At 52.3% G+C, this 23584-nt stretch overlaps 1 protein-coding gene across 1 annotated transcript; it reads right to left on the reverse strand.

The window, feature by feature from the left end:
* Positions 1 to 6252: 6252 nt before the first annotated feature.
* CHP1 (calcineurin like EF-hand protein 1) lies at positions 6253 to 23425 on the reverse strand. The gene is made up of 7 exons (XM_078871751.1): positions 23229 to 23425; positions 15934 to 16006; positions 13866 to 13946; positions 13296 to 13420; positions 12277 to 12338; positions 11083 to 11205; positions 6253 to 10108 (listed from the first exon to the last, which is right to left on the reverse strand). Exons 1-7 carry the CDS (start codon positions 23293 to 23295, stop codon positions 10055 to 10057), a joined length of 585 nt encoding a protein of 194 aa, XP_078727877.1. The 5' UTR covers positions 23296 to 23425; the 3' UTR covers positions 6253 to 10054.
* Positions 23426 to 23584: the final 159 nt, after the last annotated feature.

Here is a 23584-nt window from a genome sequence, read left to right on the forward strand (position 1 = left end):
AAACGCACTCTGACTCATCGTCCCATTCATACACGGGCCCCTCTCTCGGTGGCTCTGGCTCACTGCCACACGACGCAGGCGCACCTCTACCCCTCCCGGGTTGCCAGGCAGCTGACACCGGTGGTGGCATTAGTCATCACGTGGCCTCGCGTCCTGCCACGGGTTTGTGGTGCGGAGCGTCGAGCGGCGTCGTGACGTGGGGGGTGACCACGTAAAGACCCCGGCTACGACAACATCACGTTAGGAGCAGTCCTCTTTAATAAACCGCGCATGTCACATGTACAGCATCACTGTTGGCACATTTGGTAAAAAATTAAACAATCTTGATATTGGCATCATCAATAAAGCCTAATCGGACAAGTGCTAGCACAATTTAACACGATGCAGACTCTCACCAACAACTTGTAAACTGCCCTGATGTCTGCGTACCAACCACAGAACTTTAACGCAACAGACTCGGGGCCTTTATCGTGAAACATCGCCGAGTTGCTGCAGAGCCGCCACCCGCGCCGCTGAGGTCTGAACAATCCTGTGCTGATTTGCAGACATTTACCAGAGCCTAATCGACTCTGTCAACCTGATAACGCTGCTGCTCAAGTTTTCAAAGTAAAACATGACGTTTTTTAAAACGATACAAATTCAAGTCCTATAGGAAACTCCCTTCTCAAAATATTGCTGCTGTGCGGTGTGCATCGCTATTGGTGACCGTGAGCCAGCGCTGGGAATTCTACATTCCTATGGCAGAGGTCAGTCTCTCCAAAGACAACCACTGTTGTTGACCTTCCACAAAGTGGTACTTATTTTACTGATTCACGAGGTGTGATGGGCAAACTCAACCCCAACCGAGACTGCCACTGGTAACCTTCTGATTGCGTTCACTCTTGCCAGATGTTCCTCCAAACCGTCGCCATCGCACGAATCACAGTGGCCGTGCCTTCCCTATTCACGCGCGCATCACGTGAGGCTGCAGCCCTCCGCTACGGGGGCTGCCTCGCACCGCCGTCCCGGGCCACCGCCGCCGCCGCCGCGTCCCCGAGCGCCGTGGCGATCTGGCCCAGGATGGACACGAGCTGCGCGTTGGAGGCGTTGTAGCTCGAGAGCTCGAGCGCCCGCTGCTGCTGCTCGGCCCGCAGCTGCTCTCGCTTGAAGTCGAGCAGCTGCCGGAGCTGCTGCTCGCGCAGCTCCCGGTCGGCGCGCAGCTCCTGCACGAGCAGCGCGCCCGACTCCCTGGCGCAGCGCGCCCACACGGAGGCCGCCGCACGTTCGCGCTTCGACCCTGTGGGGCACGGGGAGGGAGCAGGTGCAATGGAGAGGGAGCAGGGGTCATCTGAGAACTGCCTTCTCGTATGCATGTTGAAATTATTTTGCACCGTATATAGCCAACCGTGCTGATCGTACATATCCAATCATTCCACATTCCTCAGCGAGCCATCATTCACATCCCCACGTCAAAAGAGCCCACGTGCAATCTCATCTCATTGACCCTTTACAGACGGACACGGCTCATAGTTGATGTTTGGCTTTGCTCTTCCGAGTACAACGCCAATGTGCATCATCAGGGGATTTCCAGGGATGGAGTTCAACTCCACTGCAGGAGTTCAAATCTGGCACTCGCCTAATGATACTAAATGTAATTACCAACGACAAGTCGACCCTAATTGGTAAATGTGTGGATTGCTCTTCAACACACCAGGTGTGCTGAAGACCCGGATTCGAACCCAGGATCTCCAGTGTCTCTGGCTCATTATTGGCCGGCTGCGGTGCCTGAGCACCTCCTGCACACCTCCTCTCCGACTTGTGGATTCCTCACCCCAGTTGTGCCGTCTCGTGACCCCTCGGCGAGTGTTTGTGGAGCTTGAGGCCGAGTTTGGGGGTGGAGCACGAGGAGGCGGGGGGTGGACGACCTCCGGTTTCTTATCCTCCTCCTCCACCTCCTCCTCATCCCCCTCCTCTTCGCCGCACCGCGAGTCGGCAGCGGCTGCTGCCTCGGCGCAGCGCGGGTCACGCGAATCTCCTGGGCAGAAAAAACCACGGGCGGCCTCCATCACCACAGCGGGCAAGCAAAGCGAAGTCATTCACAGTCGCGGCGCCTCATCGAATGACCTCCGGACGAGGACCCCCCACGCGGTGTCGTTCAGAGGGGTTGTTTGACCAGACTTCACGTTGGATGATACGAATTGGTGAAGAGGGGAGGGGGCCCAGGACCAGTTAAGGTATCGCCCGCCACTAATGTCCGCCGTGGCTGGGAATTTAATTCGGCTGGCCGGGTTCATGCGCTGACCACTGCGTCACTGTGTCACTGCTTCCCCTAATATCTCCAGAAGCCATCTTTAGACACCTGTTCCATCACAATATGTCCAAGCGAATTTCACCAACGTTCCAAAACTACGGTAATGCTTTAAGGACACTAACTTTTAAACGGATTCTATGACAGCTGAAGCAGGGGCTGTTGTGAGTGACCTCTGAAAATCTGGTGTTCTAATCAAGAAAAACCTCGTCATGTCATTGGCCTCCCCGTGAAAGTGATATAACTGTCTTATCTACCAACGGGAGGCGTTTATAAACAATACGAAACCAAACAACAAAGCACTAAAATGCTGTCCCCATGACCCTCAAGTTCACACCACACAACCCCCTTGACACTGCCAAAAGCCGTGAGCTGCTCCCTTTGCACAGCGCGACTTCGCCTTGTGACGTCGTCTCTCATCACAGCCACGGGCGCCTTAGTCACCGCGTTGCATGGGTCTCAAGCGGCGTGGCTGCAATGCGAAGCTCATCGCGATAACTGAAGGGAACTCTCTCACTCGGACGCCTTCACAGACCTCCCCGAGGCACAAATCAGACTTGTGGTGTTGCAGCAGTTTCTAATGTGAACAACTTAAAATGTTATCTTCATTAGGCAATTCACGTTTAAAGAGTAATTTTAACTTTTTTAAACAACAAAACTATTTGGAGAAAAGTATTTTTATTAGACGAACCGCGCCTGAGTTTAAGTGAAATTTGTCCTCACAGAGAAGGAAACAATCTCCTTGTGGTCGCATTGAATTTGGGAAGTATCATCTCACGAAGTTACCATCGTTATCTTGTTAATGTCATCAGGATATGTGCCCAAGCGCGTAACTGCCGGATGCATCTCACGCAGTAAACAATACCATGGACAAGGTGGTGTTATACGGAGGCTTTCACCAGCGATGATTAATAGTTATTTGTTTATTTTGAGCGCGTGTGCACACGTGATGATGCTGGATATAATCTCCAGCCGAGCGCCGTGTTATATCAGCTGGCGCCTTTCAACTTTCAGGTTTTGTCGATAAACAAAATCATCAATCGGCATATCTGACCACCAGGTGACAACTTCCACGGGTTGGCCGTGTCGCTGGGTGGAGGAGGAGGTTCGAGTTGACGCGCCCACGCGATGGGGGGATGCCCACCCAGGGGTCGGCAAACAAAATAACAAGAGACACTTTTTGTAGAATTCGGTAAAATAAAAAAACCCGTCAATATATCAATCACCGCAATGCGTGTCAATACGAGACGGTGGTCCTTAATACATGACGTCACGACGGAGTCCTTTAAAGAGCCGCAGGTTGCCCACCCCTGGGAACAACCCCAAAGAGACACCGACGATGAATCGCGGACACGGCAGAGACCCGCGGTGACCCCACGAGGATCTCGCGGGGTCACCGCGGGGTCACCGCGTGCCGCAGGTCGGGGAGGGGGAGGGGTCGACGCACCGTAGGGGGGCTCCGACTTCACGGGCGGCGGCTCCGCGGCAGCCCCCCCCGCCGCGCCGCGCGAGTCGGAGACGCCCGCTGGGGGGCTCGGGCCCCCCTCGCGGCCCAGCACCGCGTCCATGAGCTCGAAGTGCTTACACCGAGCGGCGTCTCTGCCCCCCCCTCCTCCTCCTCCTCCCCCGCCGCCACCGCCGCCGGCGCGCCTGCTCTGCTCCTTGAGCCGCTTGTAGTCGGCCTTGAGCCGCTTGATCTTCTCTCGCACCTGCTTCACGCTGCGGCTGCTGCCGCTCCTCTGCAGCAGCCGCATTTGTATTTTGGCGAAGACCTTCTCGTTCCTGACGCACGAGTCCAGCTCGTCCTGGACCACGGGGTCGGCCCAGACGGCCAGGAGCGCCTGCACCTCGCTCGACGTCCAGGGGCGGCTCTCCTCCTCGGCGGGTGGGGGGGCGCCCCCCCCGCTGGGCGACGAGGCTGGTGCCCGCTTCATGGCCCCCGCGGTGCCCGGCGCGCCGTGCCTCGCGGACCGGCACCGGGACCCGGACTGCCGCGCTCGCTCCCCCCTGGCGGCCGCGCCAGCGAGCCCCGTCGCGCAGATCCGGCCCGACCCGGCCCGGCCCGGGTCCGTGCCCCCCCCCGTGCCCCCTCCCGTGCCCCCTCTCGTGCCCGCGGTGGCCGGGCGCTGTGAGCGGCGACAACAACCACACGACTCGGCCAGAGACCGGCTTCAGCCGGCACCGTGCTCCCAGCGTGCGGTCTGTGTACAGTGAACGTGCACGGATCTCTGCCTCACCTCAAGCCCATAAACCCCGACCAGGAGGCAAATGTTACTCATTTAGAAAAATATACTATATATTCACGTCCAAAATACAATACAAGCCAAATAGTGTATGCAATTGTGGCTCATTACTATTAATACAAGTATTATCCACAGGCATGTTTAAATAAATTAAATGTATTTCCCCTGAGCAATAAAAAAAAACCGCGTGGGCTGCAAATTAAACTGCCAAAGTGATCTCCAAACACTCGCTCCGAACGAAGAGGCGATGGGTGGGTGGCTCGCTGAGCCAGGTGTCGCCACTCATTCGTGGGGAGATGACAGTCCGTGGCCCGATAGGAGCGGCTGAAAGCGGCGAGGTTGCTGCACGCCACATTCTCTCTTAATAACAAGCTGCTGGTAGCTACTCCTCCCCTGCCGGTATCTGTGGCGATCGGAGCCGTCGGGAGAAGGAAGCCGATGACGACGCAGGGGTTTATGAATGGCATTGACCGTGGTGACCTCTTGACTTTGATCATGGAAAGTAATGCACCTAAAACCAAGCCCTTGTGACACGTGGTGCCCATTAGTGCAGGAGTCAGTTTCCCATCAAACTTAAAATGCAACGCGGTGGCCGGGTGGCTCAAGAGGTCGGGGCGCTGCTGGGCCGCTACGGCTGAGAGCCCGAGTGCGAATCTCGGCAGCTGCCCGTGCTTCAACTGTTCTCAAGCGTGGTGACCTTCTGTTCTCAGCCCAGGTAACCAGTGACTGCACACACAATATCGCATTTGGTTTGGCGCTTGACTGCTGGATTCCGGCTCTGAAAATAATTAAAACGATCGATGTGATCGTCATGCGCAAAACAATCTGGCGGCGGATCTCGAGTGCAATGCGCCCCCTGCTGTGCACAGCGCCAGAGTCGTGCCTGGCAGGGACTGCTCCGCGGGCCCTTTCTTCGATACGCGGGCGCGCTGTGCTCTGTGAGAGTTCCGAATTGATTCCTCAGCTCACGACATCGCACCATTGGCACAATCGGAAATGTGCATTGAAAAAGTAAAAATAACAACTCAAAATGCACATCAGAGCGGTGAAGTACATCCACTCGGCAATCGATGGTTGCGATACCAAACTAATCTGTCAAGGATACATCCCGACCATAGCAGACGAGCCACGAGTTTCAGACGGCAACACACACGTGTGAAAAATAAACACCCAGCCTTTGTGCATTGGGCAAAAACCATCAACAGTTCCTGAAGTGCACTGTGGTCCTCATTTCTGAGTCCACCATGAGAAAGTGGGGAAATGTGACATGGACTGACAACAGCGATTCGTTGAATTTGCTCAGAAGTGGCTTGGTGGTGGCCTGAAAAGTGGGCCACAATGCACTTCTTCAGGAACTGCTGATGGTTTTTGCGGAATGCACAGAGGCCGTGTGGGGTTTACACATTCGTGTGCTGTTTGAAGCTTACGTCAAATCTGGGTATAATACAGGTGTGATGATAACGCGGGTGTGATGATAACGCGGGTGTGATGATAACGTGGGTGTGATGATAACGTGGGTGTGATGATAACGTGGGTCTGATGATAACGCGGGTGTGATGATAACGCGGGTGTGATGATAACGTGGGTGTGATAACGCGGGTGTGATGATAACGCGGGTGTGATCGCAGCACTGGCGATACGTCAGGCTGCGCCCCCCACCACGCCGCGTGTTTGTACACTGACGCTCACACTGCATTGCATATACAGGACACTTTTATTTACACACTTGTCATAAATTATGAAACTATGTATTTTTTATTATATAGATTTCTGTGGGCTTTTTTTTACAGCTGTGAATTTAAATCCAATTGAGCCGCTTCCACTGGCCCGGTATTCACTCGCGGCACCACGCACACATCAGGTGATCTGCTGACGCTGCTGGTCTCCCCGTGGATGTGATCCACGTGCTGCTACTGCTGCTGCGATTGAAGCAAGACACTGCACCTTCCTTCCAGCCGTCACTGCTGCTTCTCTACCACAGCGATCGCCTGTTTCACCAAGCGTTGTCCTGGTTGGTGCGGTGCAAATCTGTCTCAATGTCACTTTAATCTTTCCTTGGCAGAAATTAAACCAAGTACCATGAATTAGTATGATGTTTGGTCACCACTGTTGAATTATGTCGTATAGTTTTAAAACCCAGGATTTCCTGAATAAATAAATGCCACTATTATTGTTTTAGCGAATTATAGCAAATCCAGAGAGTGATGACAGCGCCTTTGTAAATTTAAATTTCTATTCCAGGATCTCTCATGACAGCAGTGGCCCGTCACGCTGTGGAAACCACCCGAGTCGATACTACTTCACCGCCACTGTCGATGAAGTAAACACGTCGCTCGGTATCCTTCCCGTGGAAAATCCTTCAAACGATGAATACTAATACAGGAGATTTTTTGGTGCCATGAGGGACCATCGACCACCCGACACAGCCAGACATATCGTGATGTGGACAAGCGTTTAGTGACCAAACGAGTACCATTTCAGCTCTTAATAAATTTAGCGATAAGAAGATACGAGGTTTATATTTAAACGACGTCCAGCATCATGAGGACAAAGAGTAATAGTCCAGGAAGTCAAGAGTCAGATCATCACGTGGCTTAACATTAAAATCAACTATGAATCACACTGGCTGAAAAAAATCCACGTGTTACGGTAACCCCTGAAATGTTTACATAAAAATGTCACTTGGTGATTGGGTGGAGGCCATGCCAATCACAGGGGCTTTGGCACAGGGTACGGCACACGCAGCATCGGTGCCCTCAGCGGCCCGGCCGCTCTAATACAGCAGCTATCGCCCACGCCGTTCAGCTGACGTTACGACCACGTAATTTATGTGGGGAGTGGTGGCCCAGTGGTTCGCGCACTGCACCATGCACCCAATGACCTGAGTTCGATTTCTGGCCATGGCTAACATCAATGATATCTTAATTGGTTTTGCACCCCCTCCCCGTCATTAACCCGACTTTACCAGTGTGGTGAAGTATGGTAAAAAAACCCGGTTTGACACGGCACGGAAATGCCCACATCCAGAAAGCAAGAAGATTGACAGAGCGTTGCAAGTTATCACGTTATTACTCCTGCGGCTGTAACGCAGGGATAGCGCTCGTTCAGGTGATTGCGTGAAGCACGTCATCATCACGGACGAGGGTGAACCTACGTTGGCACTGCTCCGTCACGTGCGGACGCGTGTCCTCACAGGAGAAGCGCGAATATCAACAAGAAATGTGTGCAAGTGGCATTGGTAGACAGTGTTGCTACACGCGACGGTACATACCGAACACAATCAGACACTGACAATCAGCGCTACATCGCAGTCGATGGGACGCACAGCCAGTGAGCACGACGAGCAGCGGTGGCTCGGTGCTCCGGGTTCAGGAGGCAACACAGTCCGTGTCGGGTTTTCCAGTCTCGAGTGACACGTCCAGGTGGACTAAGTGATCACTGGGCTCTCAGCTGACCAGTTCTGTGTGGGCTGCGTGCGCCCCATCTGCTAGAGAAAGCGCCGACGATGAAGCCACTGCCAGCACATCCCAGTCTCTCGGTGGGTTCACCTGCACATGTTATCACCCGAGAATGAAAACCCAAGGCGGATTGCTTCCTCAACCTGCAGCCGAGCGCCGCCGCTCACGATAAGGATCATCCCGGAGAGGGCATAACAAGTGCACGGCCAACACTGACATTACAATAGACGTAAATAAACTTTGCCTTTACAAGACATCACGTAAACATTTAAATCACACTGCACGTCTGACAAAATGCTATATGTCACAAAGTGAACCAGTGACCACCTTAAACCAGTCTCATAAATGTGTGCACATTGAAACACGGAAACCGATTCAAAACAATCTGTGGACGCATAGTCCCGAACACGAGATCAGCAATTCAAACACTCTCTTGGAATTGCATTCTTATGGATGTCAATGTGCATCAGAAGACGACCAATAAGATGCCGTTAGGTCTCACACCAATGCGCAAAGGCACTTGTCAACAGAACACTGTTCATTTTTGGGATCCATTTAAAAACATCATGCTTCACTTTTACCACAATGGAATTCACGGTGGCAAACAAAACGACCGTGACTTGGTAGCGAGGAGCTCTCACGGCTTCCTCTTTGCCCTGCCACTGGGTAGAGAGTGGCGGGGCTACTGGGGACAATGCAGCCGTGACTCCACGTTCCTCAACGGCGCTCTGCATTTCCTTACGCAATTCAACGCTCGTTATCGCTCACCCTTCCAATCCGGACTATCGCGAACAAATGGATTCGCGATGGTCTCTCAAAACGTTCCACGATTGAAATAAACAGAACATTTAATACAATACTTGCAACAGCAATGCACCCAATAACAGAACACTCTCAAAATGCTTGTGGAAAAATGGTTGAATAAACAGCGCATTTTTAAAAATGCATCCATCACATGTTTACATGATATCTGTGTTTGAAAAAATACACGGATTACTGTGGGAGCATTGGCTTCCTTCGTTCAGGGCGAAACTCCCAGTGGTTTGGCGAGTGGGCAGACGCACAGACAGGGCAGTCAGCGTTCTCCACAGAGCCCCAAGGCCGAGGCCGGCACGCGGTGGGGCGGCGAAGCTGGCACCACATCGGCAGGCCCTCGCTCCCCAAGTTGTGACACTCGCACACGAGCGGGCCTACTGGCAGCGCCGCACCTGGCGAGTAACCGTGGGGCTGGGAGTTAACCACTACCCCACTGCTTCACGCGACAAAGACAAGCACGCAGGGTGCTTGCACACAAGTACACTCACAGCACAAGAACATACTGAAGGTAAGAACAGTAATAACCACTGCAACACAGCCATATAAAATAACGCACCAAGGATTAAGCAACTCAACACTGCAATGCACATCGGGACATGTGGCTGTGTGGCTCTGCCCACACACGGGGCGATATGCCGAATCGATCGGCACTTTCCGCGGACGTGACCAATGCAAGTTTAATTGCAAGGCCTGCAGTGGGTGTCAGGTCATATGATTGTACAGCAGAGGCCTGCAGACATCTGTCTGGCAACACAACAGACTGTGCATGGATTGAGGCAAAGCTTCCTCAACGCCCAGCACCGGTCCACCAAGCACGACCTATGATACCGATGGCTACGTCACTTAACCAATGCGTAGCTGCTAGCCTGCAAAAGTCAAAAAAGAGCAAATTCTGAAGCCTGTCTCAAACTCGGAAGCTTGCTCCGATTTGCCTTGCATGCTCATGAGGGATGTGAAAGAGAGCACAGGCATGATCACAGAACCCCGATAATCTTAAAGAGCGCCTGAGGCTCTGAGATTGGATGAACATTAAGATGGCAGTTTCTTTGTCAGGCTCGCAGTCGGTGTTTCCCTTATTTTGCACCGATCACAACAGCAGAGAATGCTCAAATCAATTCATAGCGGTTGTCAGCTACGCCAGTGGTGGCTACAGGGCGGTGCAGGAGGAGGTGCACTGTGGGAGTGGGGGGGGGGGTGCCGGCTTGCCCACCGCCCGGGAGGGAGGGAGCCGTCTGCCTCCCCCGCGATGCTCAGTTGAGGAAGCGGATGCTCATCTTCTGCTCCACGTCCACTTTCTCCAGCACCTGGCAGCGGCAGCAGCAGAGCGGGACGCCGGGGTCAATCCACACGGGTGGGGTCACTGCCTCCGCCTCGTCTGCGCCACCCCAATGCAGCGGCCGCAGATCGTAATCACAAGCCGAGCCACTCAGAGCTACCACGAGGTGACTGTGACAAGACAATTTCTTATAATACTTGATAGATACGTATGTTTAGTCTGTTGTCCTTCCCCCGCACCTCCGATTAGCCCGGTTGGCTACGTAGAGTGCGAAAAGAAGTTCAACATACATGCATACATATACCAACCCCCTATTATTATTATCTGCTTGTTTGGCCAGTGGTCGAGTGACAAATCAGCACAGACTCCCTCTGCCAACACAAAATCCAGAAGGCCGATGGGCTTGTTTTCAAGCAGGAGGCACATATTGAGGGGACACAGTGGGCTTTGAGTCACGGCTCTTCCCACGTGCTAAAAACCCCTGAGACGAGCAACGCACTCTGACTCTCTCCTCTCCCACTGAGGTGGTTGCGCTTTGTCAAAGCCTGTCAGAAGTTGGGAGTCGGCCAGGGACGTTGGCGATTCGTGCCGACTTTCATCAAGACAGCCGATGCTGAATTCAACTATTTATGCTACCGCATGATACGTTCACGGCCTCCACACACACACTCAGAATCAGTAAAAATGCTCTTACTACAATCTTGCACGTCCACTTATCACTGGCTGACCACAACACAAAGCGCACAACCAGTTGTTACACGCCGAGTGGCTACTTGGTGGGCGGCAGAGTGCAGCGCGAGAAACTCCATTCCTGTACTGTATTTCTACGCTCCCCGTCTTCACTGACCCGCTCTGACCAGCGTGGTAAAGTATGGAGAAATAACCCCCAGGACCCGCACGGCATGCGGAGGCCCTCACCCAGCAGTGGGTCGACGTTAGGGCCACGCCTGCTCGTTCCCCAGCGGTACCGTGGGCTTCTAAGTGGCTACGGCCCCAAGGCACCTTCTGGAATTCTGTGAAGGAGATGGCGTTGTCTCCGTCCTGATCGGCCTCCTGGATGGTGCGGTCGGCGATGCTGCCCAGCTGCTCGTCGGAGATGTTCACGCCCACCATCATGCGCAGCACCTGCACATGGGGCCACGAGCACGGGGAGCAAGTCGCCACGCACACACACAGGTGATCGTTACAATCATCGCTTAACACGTGGTATTCGCGCCATCCTCGTAGCGCAATGAAGGAAGAGTGTAGGGTGGTCATGGTGACACACGGTGATACACACAAAGTGGAGTGTGGTAATGATGACACATGGTGACTCGCACACACAGCAGTGTGGTCATGGTAATTCACACACACACGCAGTGTGGTCATGGTAAGTCACACACACACACACAGTGTGGTCATGGTAAGTCACACACAGCAGTGTGGTCATGGTAAGTCACACACACACACACAGTGTGGTCATGGTAAGTCACACACAGCAGTGTTGTCATGGTAAGTCACACACACACACACACAGTGTGGTCATGGTAAGTCACACACAGCAGTGTGGTCATGGTAAGTCACACACACACACAGTGTGGTCATGGTAAGTCACACACAGCAGTGTTGTCATGGTAAGTCACACACACACAGTGTGGTCATGGTAAGTCACACACAGCAGTGTGGTCATGGTAAGTCACACACACACACACAGTGTGGTCATGGTAAGTCACACACAGCAGTGTGGTCATGGTAAGTCACACACACACACAGCAGTGTGGTCATGGTAAGTCACACACACACACAGCAGTGTTGTCATGGTAAGTCACACACACACACAGTGTGGTCATGGTAAGTCACACACAGCAGTGTGGTCATGGTAAGTCACACACACACACACACAGTGTGGTCATGGTAAGTCACACACAGCAGTGTGGTCATGGTAAGTCTCACACACACACACACAGTGTGGTCATGGTAAGTCACACACACAGCAGTGTTGTCATGGTAAGTCACACACACACACACAGTGTGGTCATGGTAAGTCACACACAGCAGTGTGGTCATGGTAAGTCACACACACACACAGCAGTGTGGTCATGGTAAGTCACACACACACACACACAGTGTGGTCATGGTAAGTCACACACACACACAGCAGTGTGGTCATGGTAAGTCACACACACACAGTGGAGCGTGATCAGTGCTGGGCCTCACCTGTAGGAGCTCGTCTCGCGAAATCTTCTCATCCTTGTCAAGGTCATAGAGCCGGAAGGCGACTGCAGCGACATGGACAGTGGGGACACACGTGAGGACAGAGGCACGTGAATGCTTCTGTATGGCAGGGATATGCCGGTCCATTGTGTACTCTCAGGCATGTGTCACAGTTCAAAAACTATGTTCTTAAACGTGAATAAAACTCATACACTTACTTTACTTGCCCTATGACAGCCTCACTGAATATACATCAAGCCTATTTCAGCAGCATCCTACACTGGGATTTTTGGTTAATGCCATTTTATGTTTTGCCACCTTCTGGCGACGTCGCAGCTCAGCAAGGGTCACAGCCAACGATTAAATCTTTGGAGCTGGGGTCCAGGGATGAGCCACCATGCCCAGCTATGCGCAAAACCAAACATAGTTGTGTAGGTGAGAATTTTGTGGCTAAATGATGAATGTTATTATTAGGGGAGTGGCGGCAGAGTGGTTGGGGCACACTCATGTATGGACAAAGGGCTGTAGATTATTTCATTATAACATTTCCACCGCAAAGTCTTCACTGCAAGACTTGGACCAGACGAAGCAATGTAACAATGCTTATTACATTTTTATTCAATTTAGTAAATTATTTTTTACATGTATTTATATTATTTTTATGCTGAGTGTCTGCTGCTGCTGTGTCTTGTACAGCGCTTTGAGATCCTTGTTGAAAAGTGATATATAAATGTCATTATTATTCTTTTTAACATGATGCTAAACTGTACAAGTGCTTGCGTGCATACCGATGAGCGAGTGGCGTGCCTGTGTGCCTGTGTGCATGTGTGCATGTGTGCGTGTGTGCGTGTGTGCGTGTGTGCATGTGTGCGTGTGTGCGTGTGTGCCTGTGTGTGCCTGTGTGTGCCTGTGTGTGCGCGTGTATGCATGTGCGTGTGTTCGTGTGTTCGTGTGTGCGTGCACGTGCGGTAGTGACGGCGCACGGTGCCGTGGCTCCCTGCTCGGGTGCGAGGAGACCCTACACTTGAGTTTGCTCGCGCGGCTGTTGAGGGCTGCGGGGGCGTTCGGATCTTTCTCCTTGACAGTGTCCACCGGCCGGAAATGAGCAAGGGTGCGCATGAACCCACGGAAATTCACTTGGTCCTCCCTGCCACAAACACGCACATACACACACACACGCACGTGAGCTGCGGGTGTGTGTGGGCTGCGTAGGTGTGTGCCGGGCGAGTGTGAGCTGGGGGTGTGTGCGGGCTGGGTGAGCGAGCTGGGCGAGTGTGTGACCCGGGCGAGTGTTAGCTGCGGGTGTGTGCGGGCTGCGTAGGTGTGTGCCGGGCGAGTGTGCGCTGGGGGTGTGAGCGAGCTGGGCGAGTGTGTGACCCGGGCGAGTGTGCACTGGGGGTGTGTGCGGGCTGCGTAGGTGTGTGCCGGGCGAGTGTGAGCTGGGGGTGTGTGCGCTGGGGGTGTGAGCGAGCTGGGCGAGTGTGTGACCCGGGCGAGTGTGAGCTGGGGGTGTGTGCGGGCTGCACGAGTGTGAGCTGCGGGTGTGTGGGGGCTGGGAAAGTGTGGGCTGGGCGAGCGTGAGGTGGACGCACCCCTCGGGGAAGAACGCGTTGATGATGCGGTCTCCCAGCGGGTTGATGGCCAACTCCGGAATGCGCTGGAAATCCTCGCGGCTGCACAGGCAGAGGCACAGAAAGAAAATGTGAAACCGCTCTCAAACGCCAGCATGGCCTTCACTTTGGTGTTACGTAACATAAATGTTTCTTTAGAATTAGTTGTTATTTATACACATTTATGTTTTTGTAGATTCAATGAGCAAATCTGCCAAAGCACAGGATTAGTTTTGTTGTACCGAGTCGCTTAGGAACCTATGAGCAAGGCCAAGCCACGGCCAAAAGGGAGCAAAGGAAAGCTCCACAGGTTCCGCCCTCGACCCATGCGAGGCTCCAGCGATGGAACCAGAAGTTGAGAAGGAACGTCACATCGTGGGACCGCGAGAGATAGCCGACGGCTTGGAGATACCTCCATCCAGCAGTGGATAAAGGCTGCCAATGATGATGACGACCAAGGCTGCAATGGTCGCCTGCTGCGTACCTCGTGTCTAGCAGCATGCCCTCTTTAGCAAAAGCCGCACAGTGTCCGCTTCCCCCCTCTCTCCGACTTCGAGCGAGCGACCCATCCATCGGTGACCATCGATCATCGTCAACAATCAGGCTCGTGAAACCAATACCGCTGGGGTGTCTCAGGGTTTGTTTCACAAGCCTGAATCTGCTAATGAGACCCTTGAGGGTGAAACTGGTTTGCTTGCTCATTTAAACGAAATCTGCTGGCACACACTCGTCTCAGGGATGAGAGAAAGATGCTCTGAGGAGAGGTGAGAAAAGGTTTATTTAATCTAATATTCATATTGCAGCACAACGGTGCTTTATAACTCTCAGCCGTGTGTTCACTCCGGTGTGGAGCAGCATGCTTGCTCAGGTTTGCCAGGCAGCTATGCGAGCTCTATTCAGATTATAATTAACACTTTTCAGTAATGATGGTGACATTGCACCATTTATTAAAACTATTATTACTAATAAAATGTGTAAATATTGTTTTATAAAAAAATGCAAAAACATCCATATCCCATGTCAATACATGGGCAGCAACGTGGCGGTGTTTTCCAAAGCTGTCAAAATAGGCAATCGTGCAGCAACAAATCCCACGCATTCCTTGCCACCCACTGGCAACAGTGAGGCCATGATGGGAGTGGTAAAGAGCGATTGCCCTGCGATGATTGCGAGCCATGGCATGACGTCTTCCCATCTCATTTCCTGCCTAATCCTTTGGGCATTTATGTATGAAGCCACAACCCAGGTTAGAAACCGCACACAGCAGAAGATCCGTTGCTAAAATAATTGCGGTGTGTCGGCAATAACCGCGTGCCTTCCCAGTAGTGGCACAGTGCAGGGTCCTGGACGTACACGAGTCGTCTCATGCCGGGACTCGCTGCGACTTCACTGTGCCACCACCCCCGTTGCGTCCCCCCCCCCACCATGCTCCCATGTTTCTCGTGGCTGCCATTGTCTCGGGGAACGTGGGCGCAGCGGTTTGACCAGGGCACTATGAACCTGCCAAACCCGAGTTCGATTGCTGGCAACCTCCATTAACTGACGAGAAACATCTAAACCTGTCCTACCCACCCCCCCTCCGCCACCGTCCACCTTAACCAACCCGCACAGACCAGCGTGAAGTATGGTCAAACAATCCCCACAACAATTAAAGAAGCCTTCACCTAGCGGTGGATTGACAAAGGGCTGTATATCATAAGAACAATGTCCTGGCGAAGCCCACTGGTGTTTGACCGTGCATGTAACAGTTCGCCCAACCCACCACGATACAGCATCATGATTGAGGGTGTAATCAATCCCACTGAAATCACAACGCTTGTCCTGTTTTATTACTCCTTGTTTTTTATGTCGCTTGGGTAAAGTCTTATTCGCTCATTGAGCCAAAATGTAGCTTGAGCATATAATTTGCACACATAATAAATTACCGATTCTCGCATGCGCAATGTGACACAAGTATCGTGGACATGGGAATCCACTTGAATTAGTGAATCGATGTACAGTGAATTCGGGCTGAATGAGGGCCAGGCCGGTGAGCTTTCCCGGGGCGTACCTCAGCGTGCCGTTCTCTCCCTTGTCCAGGCTCGTGAAGCGGCTGTAAAGGCGCGTGATCTGGCTGTGGGAAACTGATGCAGACCAAAGGGCACACACACACACGCCCATACACATGCATGAACACAAACACGCACACATTCCGTTAATCAGAATACTCTGCCATAGAGAAGGAACAGATGGTATTAGTCTGCACTTGCTGTACCGCCTTCTCATGGTGCCTTCTCCAGGGTGTTTCTTGATGCCCACAGGAATGGGAATTTGGTAACATCTGTGTGATCCACAGCCCACGCTGCCTCCACAGAACTGGATTGCAGGCCACGTGCCGAGGCACCACTGTCACCTTTGGCTAGGGCTTCCATGGGATTGACCGCACAGTGCCGGGCCCTAGCAACGTGATAGTGCTGGCTTAGAGTGTTCGTCTAAAAGTTAGAGCTCAGTGTGTTCAGGGTGCATGCATGGTTCAGGTCGTGAGTTTATCCCTAGACATTCCTGCCGCCGGTTGCCACGGTGTGCTGACCGAGGTCTTAACCATAGTACGCTCATCGTTTATACAAAAACACCCAAATGATTCCTTGTTGAGTGGATTGGTGGCACGGCGATTCGCCCACTGCGCTGCTATGAACCCAATGACCCGAGTTCGCATCCCAGCCACAACTCACATCAGTCGTGAGTAATATCTGAACCAGTCCCGGCCCCCCACCCCGCCAATTCATCAACCCACACTGACCAGCGTGGTGAAGTACAGTTGAAGGACCGCCCATAAGCAACACAGCGCGAGGGGATATTCAACCAGCAGTCGATTGGCAAGGGACTGCAACTATCATAAGAAATATTTGTAGGCTTTTTAAATGATATGAGAGTAAATATTTTCACAATTATTATTTCCAATAAAAATTGTTACGCAAAATTGGGCTCGCTCTGAACGAGGTGTTATATTAACCTGGACCGGTCCAGCACAAATACATTTGAAGTTACCTCAACGTAGCGTCAATTGAATTACAATCGTCATTTGACCCTGTCCCATAGGTGTCTGTAACCAACAACTACTTAGCACCAACGCCCTGGCACCACGCAAACAATGACACTAAACCGCCACCACGCAATTCCCCAACGATGAATGACTGCAAGCGATAGGTGAGAGAATAATCCAGAACGTGAGGTGAAAGGATCATTGTTAAATGCACCTGGATACTGACAGGTCCGAGCCCAAGGCATTATACTCCTGACACATGACGAGACGATAGCATTATGTTACTCATGTCCGTTAGTAATGGGACACTCCAAGACAAATGGTGGCAGATTGTGAATGGACTGACCGGCTGCACTCCTGCACCGCTTGCGGTTAAAATGTCTCTGCAATTTAATCTAAACTGCGGAATGGTCGTGTGCATAAAGGAACATTGCAAGCTAAATATTGAAAGGCTATTAGTTGTACTATTAAAACGTCTGTGGTCAGGAAACAATGGAGGAGAAATGGCAATTTAACCTCTATTGTTTCTTAAGATGTATTTTGGAGTTCGGCCCCCAATTAAAATGTGACAACTCCTGGATCGATTTAAGGTTCTCAGGCAAATAAATTACTTTCACAGGTTATAAGCCCCAGCATCTCTCTCATCTATTAGAATTACAGGTAAATAGGATTAGGAACTTAGGTATCCTATATCTTGTATTGTAGCCACAAACACGGGTTGGATGCGCTGGGCTGTTTGATCCAAGTTTGTAACAACCTGAAGGAAAAATATATTCAAAATGTACGACCAAGCAGGTAATTACGGAAATCTCGTAGCATCATTCGCGTGGTTCGTGTGTTTAATGTCAAGAGGCCGAGGTCACTAAAGTGCTGTTGTGGATACCATGGAGGGATAGAAGCGAGACCCGAGGCTTTGTTTGCATGGTTCCAAAGATCTCCTGACCAGTGCTGTACCCTCACCCATTGCTGGGTTCCCTTGAGGATGGCAGCAACAAGAGGCCTCAGAATAGAAGAGGGGCCCAAGAGACACTCCCGCGTCACTCGAGCCTCTGCCAACTCATCTACCCATCCATTGCCTCCCCCCCATCCTCCCTGCTTCTCGTTCCGGGGCTTCTCATGACTCACGGGGGCAGGGGAAGGGGGGTTAATTTCATTGAATCACCCTCGGCCCCTCCCCTCTTGTGAGCCTTATAGACCCCCCCCATCCCACAGCCCCGGGCGCTACTCAGCTCCCCCTTCCCCCATGAGTCACTGGGATCGGAGGCAGCGAGTAATGGAGACGCATCAGCAGCTAGTGTAGACCGTAGAGCTCATCGTATTGTCACTATGGACTGTGGGAGAGAGAAAGGTCAAAGTAGTTATGCGTAGCCGGGCGGGAGTGGCTACGCACACCTGTAATCCAACACTGTGGAGGCGAGGGTTGATGAGTCGCTCAACTATGTGAAACTCCCTTCCCGTGGGCATCGAGGTGCCATACCCTGGCTTCTTCAGAGACGGAAGGACAGCAAAGTGCGGGTTACATTTATTCCTTCTGAATGGGAAAACTGTTGCCCCCTAGCATGCGTGGGGTTTTCTCCCAGTTCTCAGATTTTCTCCAACAAGTATGATCACTCATTATACACTTCTGTGTTTTTCGGATTGTGCAACAGTATGAAATGCAGTTTGCACGAGTGATTCTAATTAAAAACACTCGTTGACGGACGCTGTCTCACTCAAGAGTTATGGGACATGCAGAAGTGCGAGTCACAGTTACGTGTTGGAAAGAGAGAAAGAGTGAGGCAGCGAACACGGTGTCCCAGATGTTCTGCGTCACTCTCATCAAACTGGCTAATCTACCTACCCGCTAAAGCGCTGGGAATTGGGTTGCAGTCGTCACTGCTCCACATCTCGCACAGCCAATAAATTTCCATCAGCTCATCATCCTCCCGACTTAGCGCCCGCGTGTGGACACAACGCCCACACCCGGACACCACATTCTGGGCCAGTGACACATTCTGGCCCAGTGACACATTCTGGGGCAGAGGAACATTCTGGCCCAGTAACACATTCTGGGGCAGTGACACATTCTTGGGCCAGAGGCACATTCTGGGCCAGAGAGACAGAGAGACACATTCGACTCCACGCAATCAAGTCGTGCCCCACGTTCACTTAAGGGGACAGATTCAAGAGTGGGCAATGTTTAGTAGTAATAATAACGATGGGTAAAGGGGCAGTCCTGCTGGAGAAAGGGCCTCCACTAGAGGGAGCTCAAGAGAGCCACTCCAGAAGGTATTGGGCCTACTTTTTTATGCTGGTGTATACATTTATACTGCCAGGTGTGCAAAGGTGAAAGGATTTAAGAAACGTTGCGTGGCAGGACCCTCCTGAAAAAGAGACTCGAGCCAAGGTGAAGCTTTCCCAAGTAAATAGCGTGATAATAACAATAATAAAGAGATTAGACTTTGGTCTAGAGGGAAATAAATCTGCAATAGCAGCTGCAAAATAGGCATTAAGCACTGAACATTTGGCAGTTAATCATGTTTTAATTTCGCAACTTGTGCTTTTGGCACCATAACATACATTATCACCTTACCTATATATGCTAACGTCAAACTACAATGCAGTCACACTGTGTACCCATGGTACTATTCTCCCAAGAAGACTTTGCAAACCTTTGCTCCTTTGTTAAATGTTTTCACACAAAAAAACCCAATTAAATCTGCACAAACAAGTTTTTTTACAATGAGCATTCCTCAATGAACCAACATCACCTGCTGAACCTACAGATAACGCCAGACAAACACACAGTGCCACCAGGAGCTCTGCCCCATTTAGGTTGCATCAGCCCTGCCTTTGCAGGTGCAGTCTTTGACACTGATTGAACACTCAGCATTGATTGAAACTTACAGTACTTTCTTTTGCAAAAGGAAACTTTCCAAAGCATTTCGGTATTTTTTGTCAGTGGATATTTTTGGAATGCATTCCACACTTGTTAAAGCTCACAACGAGATGTGAAATATCACTGCTGTCGACGGGCTCTCTGGCCTCGCTTCGGCGCTAATTGAGGAGCAGAGGTGAACGGATGAGCGGAGCCCGACTGCTGTTCTCGAAGGGGCTGCAGGCGTAGTGACCCTGCACGCAAGAGGGATTGATTAATCATGTAGAGGCTTACGCATAATAAAAAGGCAACACTCCCTCTGGCTTCATATCTTCACATGAATTCGCTTCTGTTGTTGGGCCAAGTAAAGACTGTCCAATAGCAAAGCAATATTTATGTTATAATTTACCCACTGTCGATTTTGATGGGATTGTCACGATTGGGGTTGCGATGCAATTAAGAGATTATTTCGTCTATTTACCATCGCATTTGTATTGTTTCTCATATTTTATATTTCACTGTTAAAGTTGTTAGCTCCAGTGACTTAATTGTAATGTAAGCATATGAAATAACATTTATGGCCCTTTTGTCAAGCCACTTCTGGAAGGCCTCCCCACATCTTGTCAGTCACATGGGTTGTTTGACCATACTGAACCACGCTGGTCAATGTGGGTTGGTGAAGGAGAGACTTCGGACTGGTTAAGATATCACTCGACAACAATGTTAGCCGTGGCTGGGAATCAAACTCAGGTGGTCCAGTACATTGCGGGGTGCAAGAATCGCAGCGCCACCGCGTTTTCATTTGCATACAACGTGCATACAACGTGCATACAACGTGCATACAACGTGCATACAACGTGCATACAATGTGCATACAATCTTAATTTTAGAACTTTCGTGACTGCAGGAATTAGTATTTGGTTCTTTCGGTTAAGTCACGTCTAAAGATAAAATAATAAATTAAATTAAATAATAGAATACGACGTTTCGATTGCATGTGCATACAACGTGCATACAACGTGCATACAACGTGCATACAATGTGCCTAAACAGTAACTTATCCATTTCCACTGCATCGATGCATTGCTAACTTGCCACGTGTGAAGATGGCGCAAACGTCGGTCCATTCATAGCAGTGCCGTGAGATGTTCGTGCTGTCTTCCGCGCTGTACTCCCGTTACACACAGTGGAGTGTCCCTAACCCGGGACCCGATCGTCCGAGTCTCCTATTAACCACACTCCTACCTGTACATGGCAACTTACTGTTTTCTCAATTTTGTTTATCACGATCCTGCCCTACAGGGCATTACAGTAGGGCTATCGGGGCAAGCCGACTGCATGCACACAAAGCAGCAGTTCCTGCAGGAACCCTATTCCATTCCCACAATTCCAGTCTAGATAATTCATACAGGAACCACGATTCTTCTATGGCAGATTCCCAGTTTAAAATCACATTCAGTTCAATGGAAATGTTTAACATGAGAATCTGTCATTCAAGATTCCTATCTTAACACATCTCATGAATAGAGATTTTTTACATGAGAATATGCCATGGCAGAATCGTGTATTAGAATGGAGAGGGCCGAGAAGTGCCTGCCCCATGCTACAGACACACGAAGCTGCCCGTGACTGCCCCATGCTACACACACACGAAGCTGCCCGTGACTGCCCTATGCTACAGACACGTAGCTGCCCCGTGAGTGCCCCATGCTACAGACACACGTAGCTGCCCCGTGAGTGCCCCATGCTACAGACACACGTAGCTGCCCGTGACTGCCCCATGCTACACACACACGTAGCTGCCAGTGACTGCCCCATGCTACAGACACGTAGCTGCCCCGTGAGTGCCCCATGCTACACACACACGAAGCTGTCCCGTGTGTGCCCCATGCTACACACACACGTAGCTGCCCCGTGAGTGCCCCATGCTACAGACACACGAAGCTGTCCTGTGTGTGCCCCATGCTACACACACACGAAGCTGTCCCGTGTGTGCCCCATGCTACACACACACGTAGCTGCCCCATGTGTGCCCCATGCTACAGACACACGAAGCTGTCCTGTGTGTGCCCCATGCTACAGACACACGAAGCTGTCCCGTGAGTGCCCCATGCTACAGACACACGAAGCTGTCCTGTGTGTGCCCCATGCTACACACACGAAGCTGTCCCGTGAGTGCCCCATGCTACACACACGAAGCTGTCCCGTGAGTGCCCCATGCTACACACACACGAAGCTGCCCCGTGAGTGCCCCATGCTACAGACACACGAAGCTGCCCGTGACTGCCCCATGCTACACACACACGTAGCTGCCCGTGACTGCCCCATGCTACAGACACGTAGCTGCCCCGTGAGTGTCCCATGCTACACACACACGAAGCTGTCCCGTGTGTGCCCCATGCTACACACACACGTAGCTGCCCCGTGAGTGCCCCATGCTACAGACACACGAAGCTGTCCTGTGTGTGCCCCATGCTACACACACACGAAGCTGTCCCGTGTGTGCCCCATGCTACACACACACGTAGCTGCCCCGTGTGTGCCCCATGCTACAGACACACGAAGCTGTCCTGTGTGTGCCCCATGCTACAGACACACGAAGCTGTCCCGTGAGTGCCCCATGCTACAGACACACGAAGCTGTCCTGTGTGTGCCCCATGCTACACACACGAAGCTGTCCCGTGAGTGCCCCATGCTACAGACACACGTAGCTGCCCCGTGAGTGCCCCATGCTACACACACGAAGCTGTCCCGTGTGTGCCCCATGCTACACACACACGAAGCTGCCCCGTGTGTGCCCCATGCTACACACACACGAAGCTGTCCCGTGTGCCCCATGCTACACACACACGAAGCTGCCCCGTGTATTAAAGCCCTCTGCCAATTCGTTGCTGGATGAGGGCCAATGCGGCCCAGTGGCAGTGCGCCAGCCACACGGCCGTGTCAGTCGCGTGCCATGCCCCCAGGATGACACCAAGCGACCAGTGCAGCCACAGATGGAGCAGCTGCGAAGGGAGTTGTGCTGCACTCTCTATGTCCCCGTGGTGGTGGTGACCAGGCGAACTTGACCCCACTCACAGGTCAAACGCCAGGCGGAGGTCTCTCGTGCCTCACGGCGCTTCGGGGTCAAGACGACGAGGACCGCTAATCGCGGGCTGCTGCTGCTGCTGCCTCACGGCGCTTCCCGTTGAGTCGCGACGAGCCTTCACCGCTGTAAGAAGGGTACTCTTACACACACGAAGCTTCTAACATTGACGAGTTTGACCCCAAGCTCACGAGAGACGAGAGATCAACAACTCACTCCAGCCCTGGGGCCAGAGCCCGTCTCTGCCTCACAGACTCCGTGCCGCGGACTCCTCTCCGGTCATCGCTCTCGCTGCCCCCCTCCCCTCCGTAGATCCCCGCTCCCCGATCGCGGATTATAGGCCCGGCGCGGGTCCCCTTCTCGCAGCGCGGCGCTACTCACACCCCGTCTCCTTCTTGATCTCCTCGATCTCCTCGTCGCGCAGGAGGGACGAGGCCCGGGAGCCCATGGCGATGGTGACGGCGGCGGCGGCTGCGGTGGCGGCGGCGGAGAGCGAAGGTGACGCTGGGCGAGACGCAGCGAGGAGGGTCCTGGCGACACCGGCAGAGAGAGACCACGCCCCCTCACAGAGACCACGCCCCCTCACAGAGACCCCGCCCCCCACAGAGACCCCGCCCCCTTCCCAATACCGGAAGTGCGTCAGACCGCTTTTTCGGGAACGCGCGGGAGAGGCCGCCATTGGTCACGTGCGCGAGCAGACGAATCGCGGTGCGGTTTGCTGCGACCGCTCGACGCGC

The sequence above is a fragment of the Lampetra fluviatilis genome, chromosome 33, assembly GCF_964198595.1.
Source record: "Lampetra fluviatilis chromosome 33, kcLamFluv1.1, whole genome shotgun sequence".
Lineage (NCBI taxonomy): Eukaryota > Metazoa > Chordata > Hyperoartia > Petromyzontiformes > Petromyzontidae > Lampetra > Lampetra fluviatilis.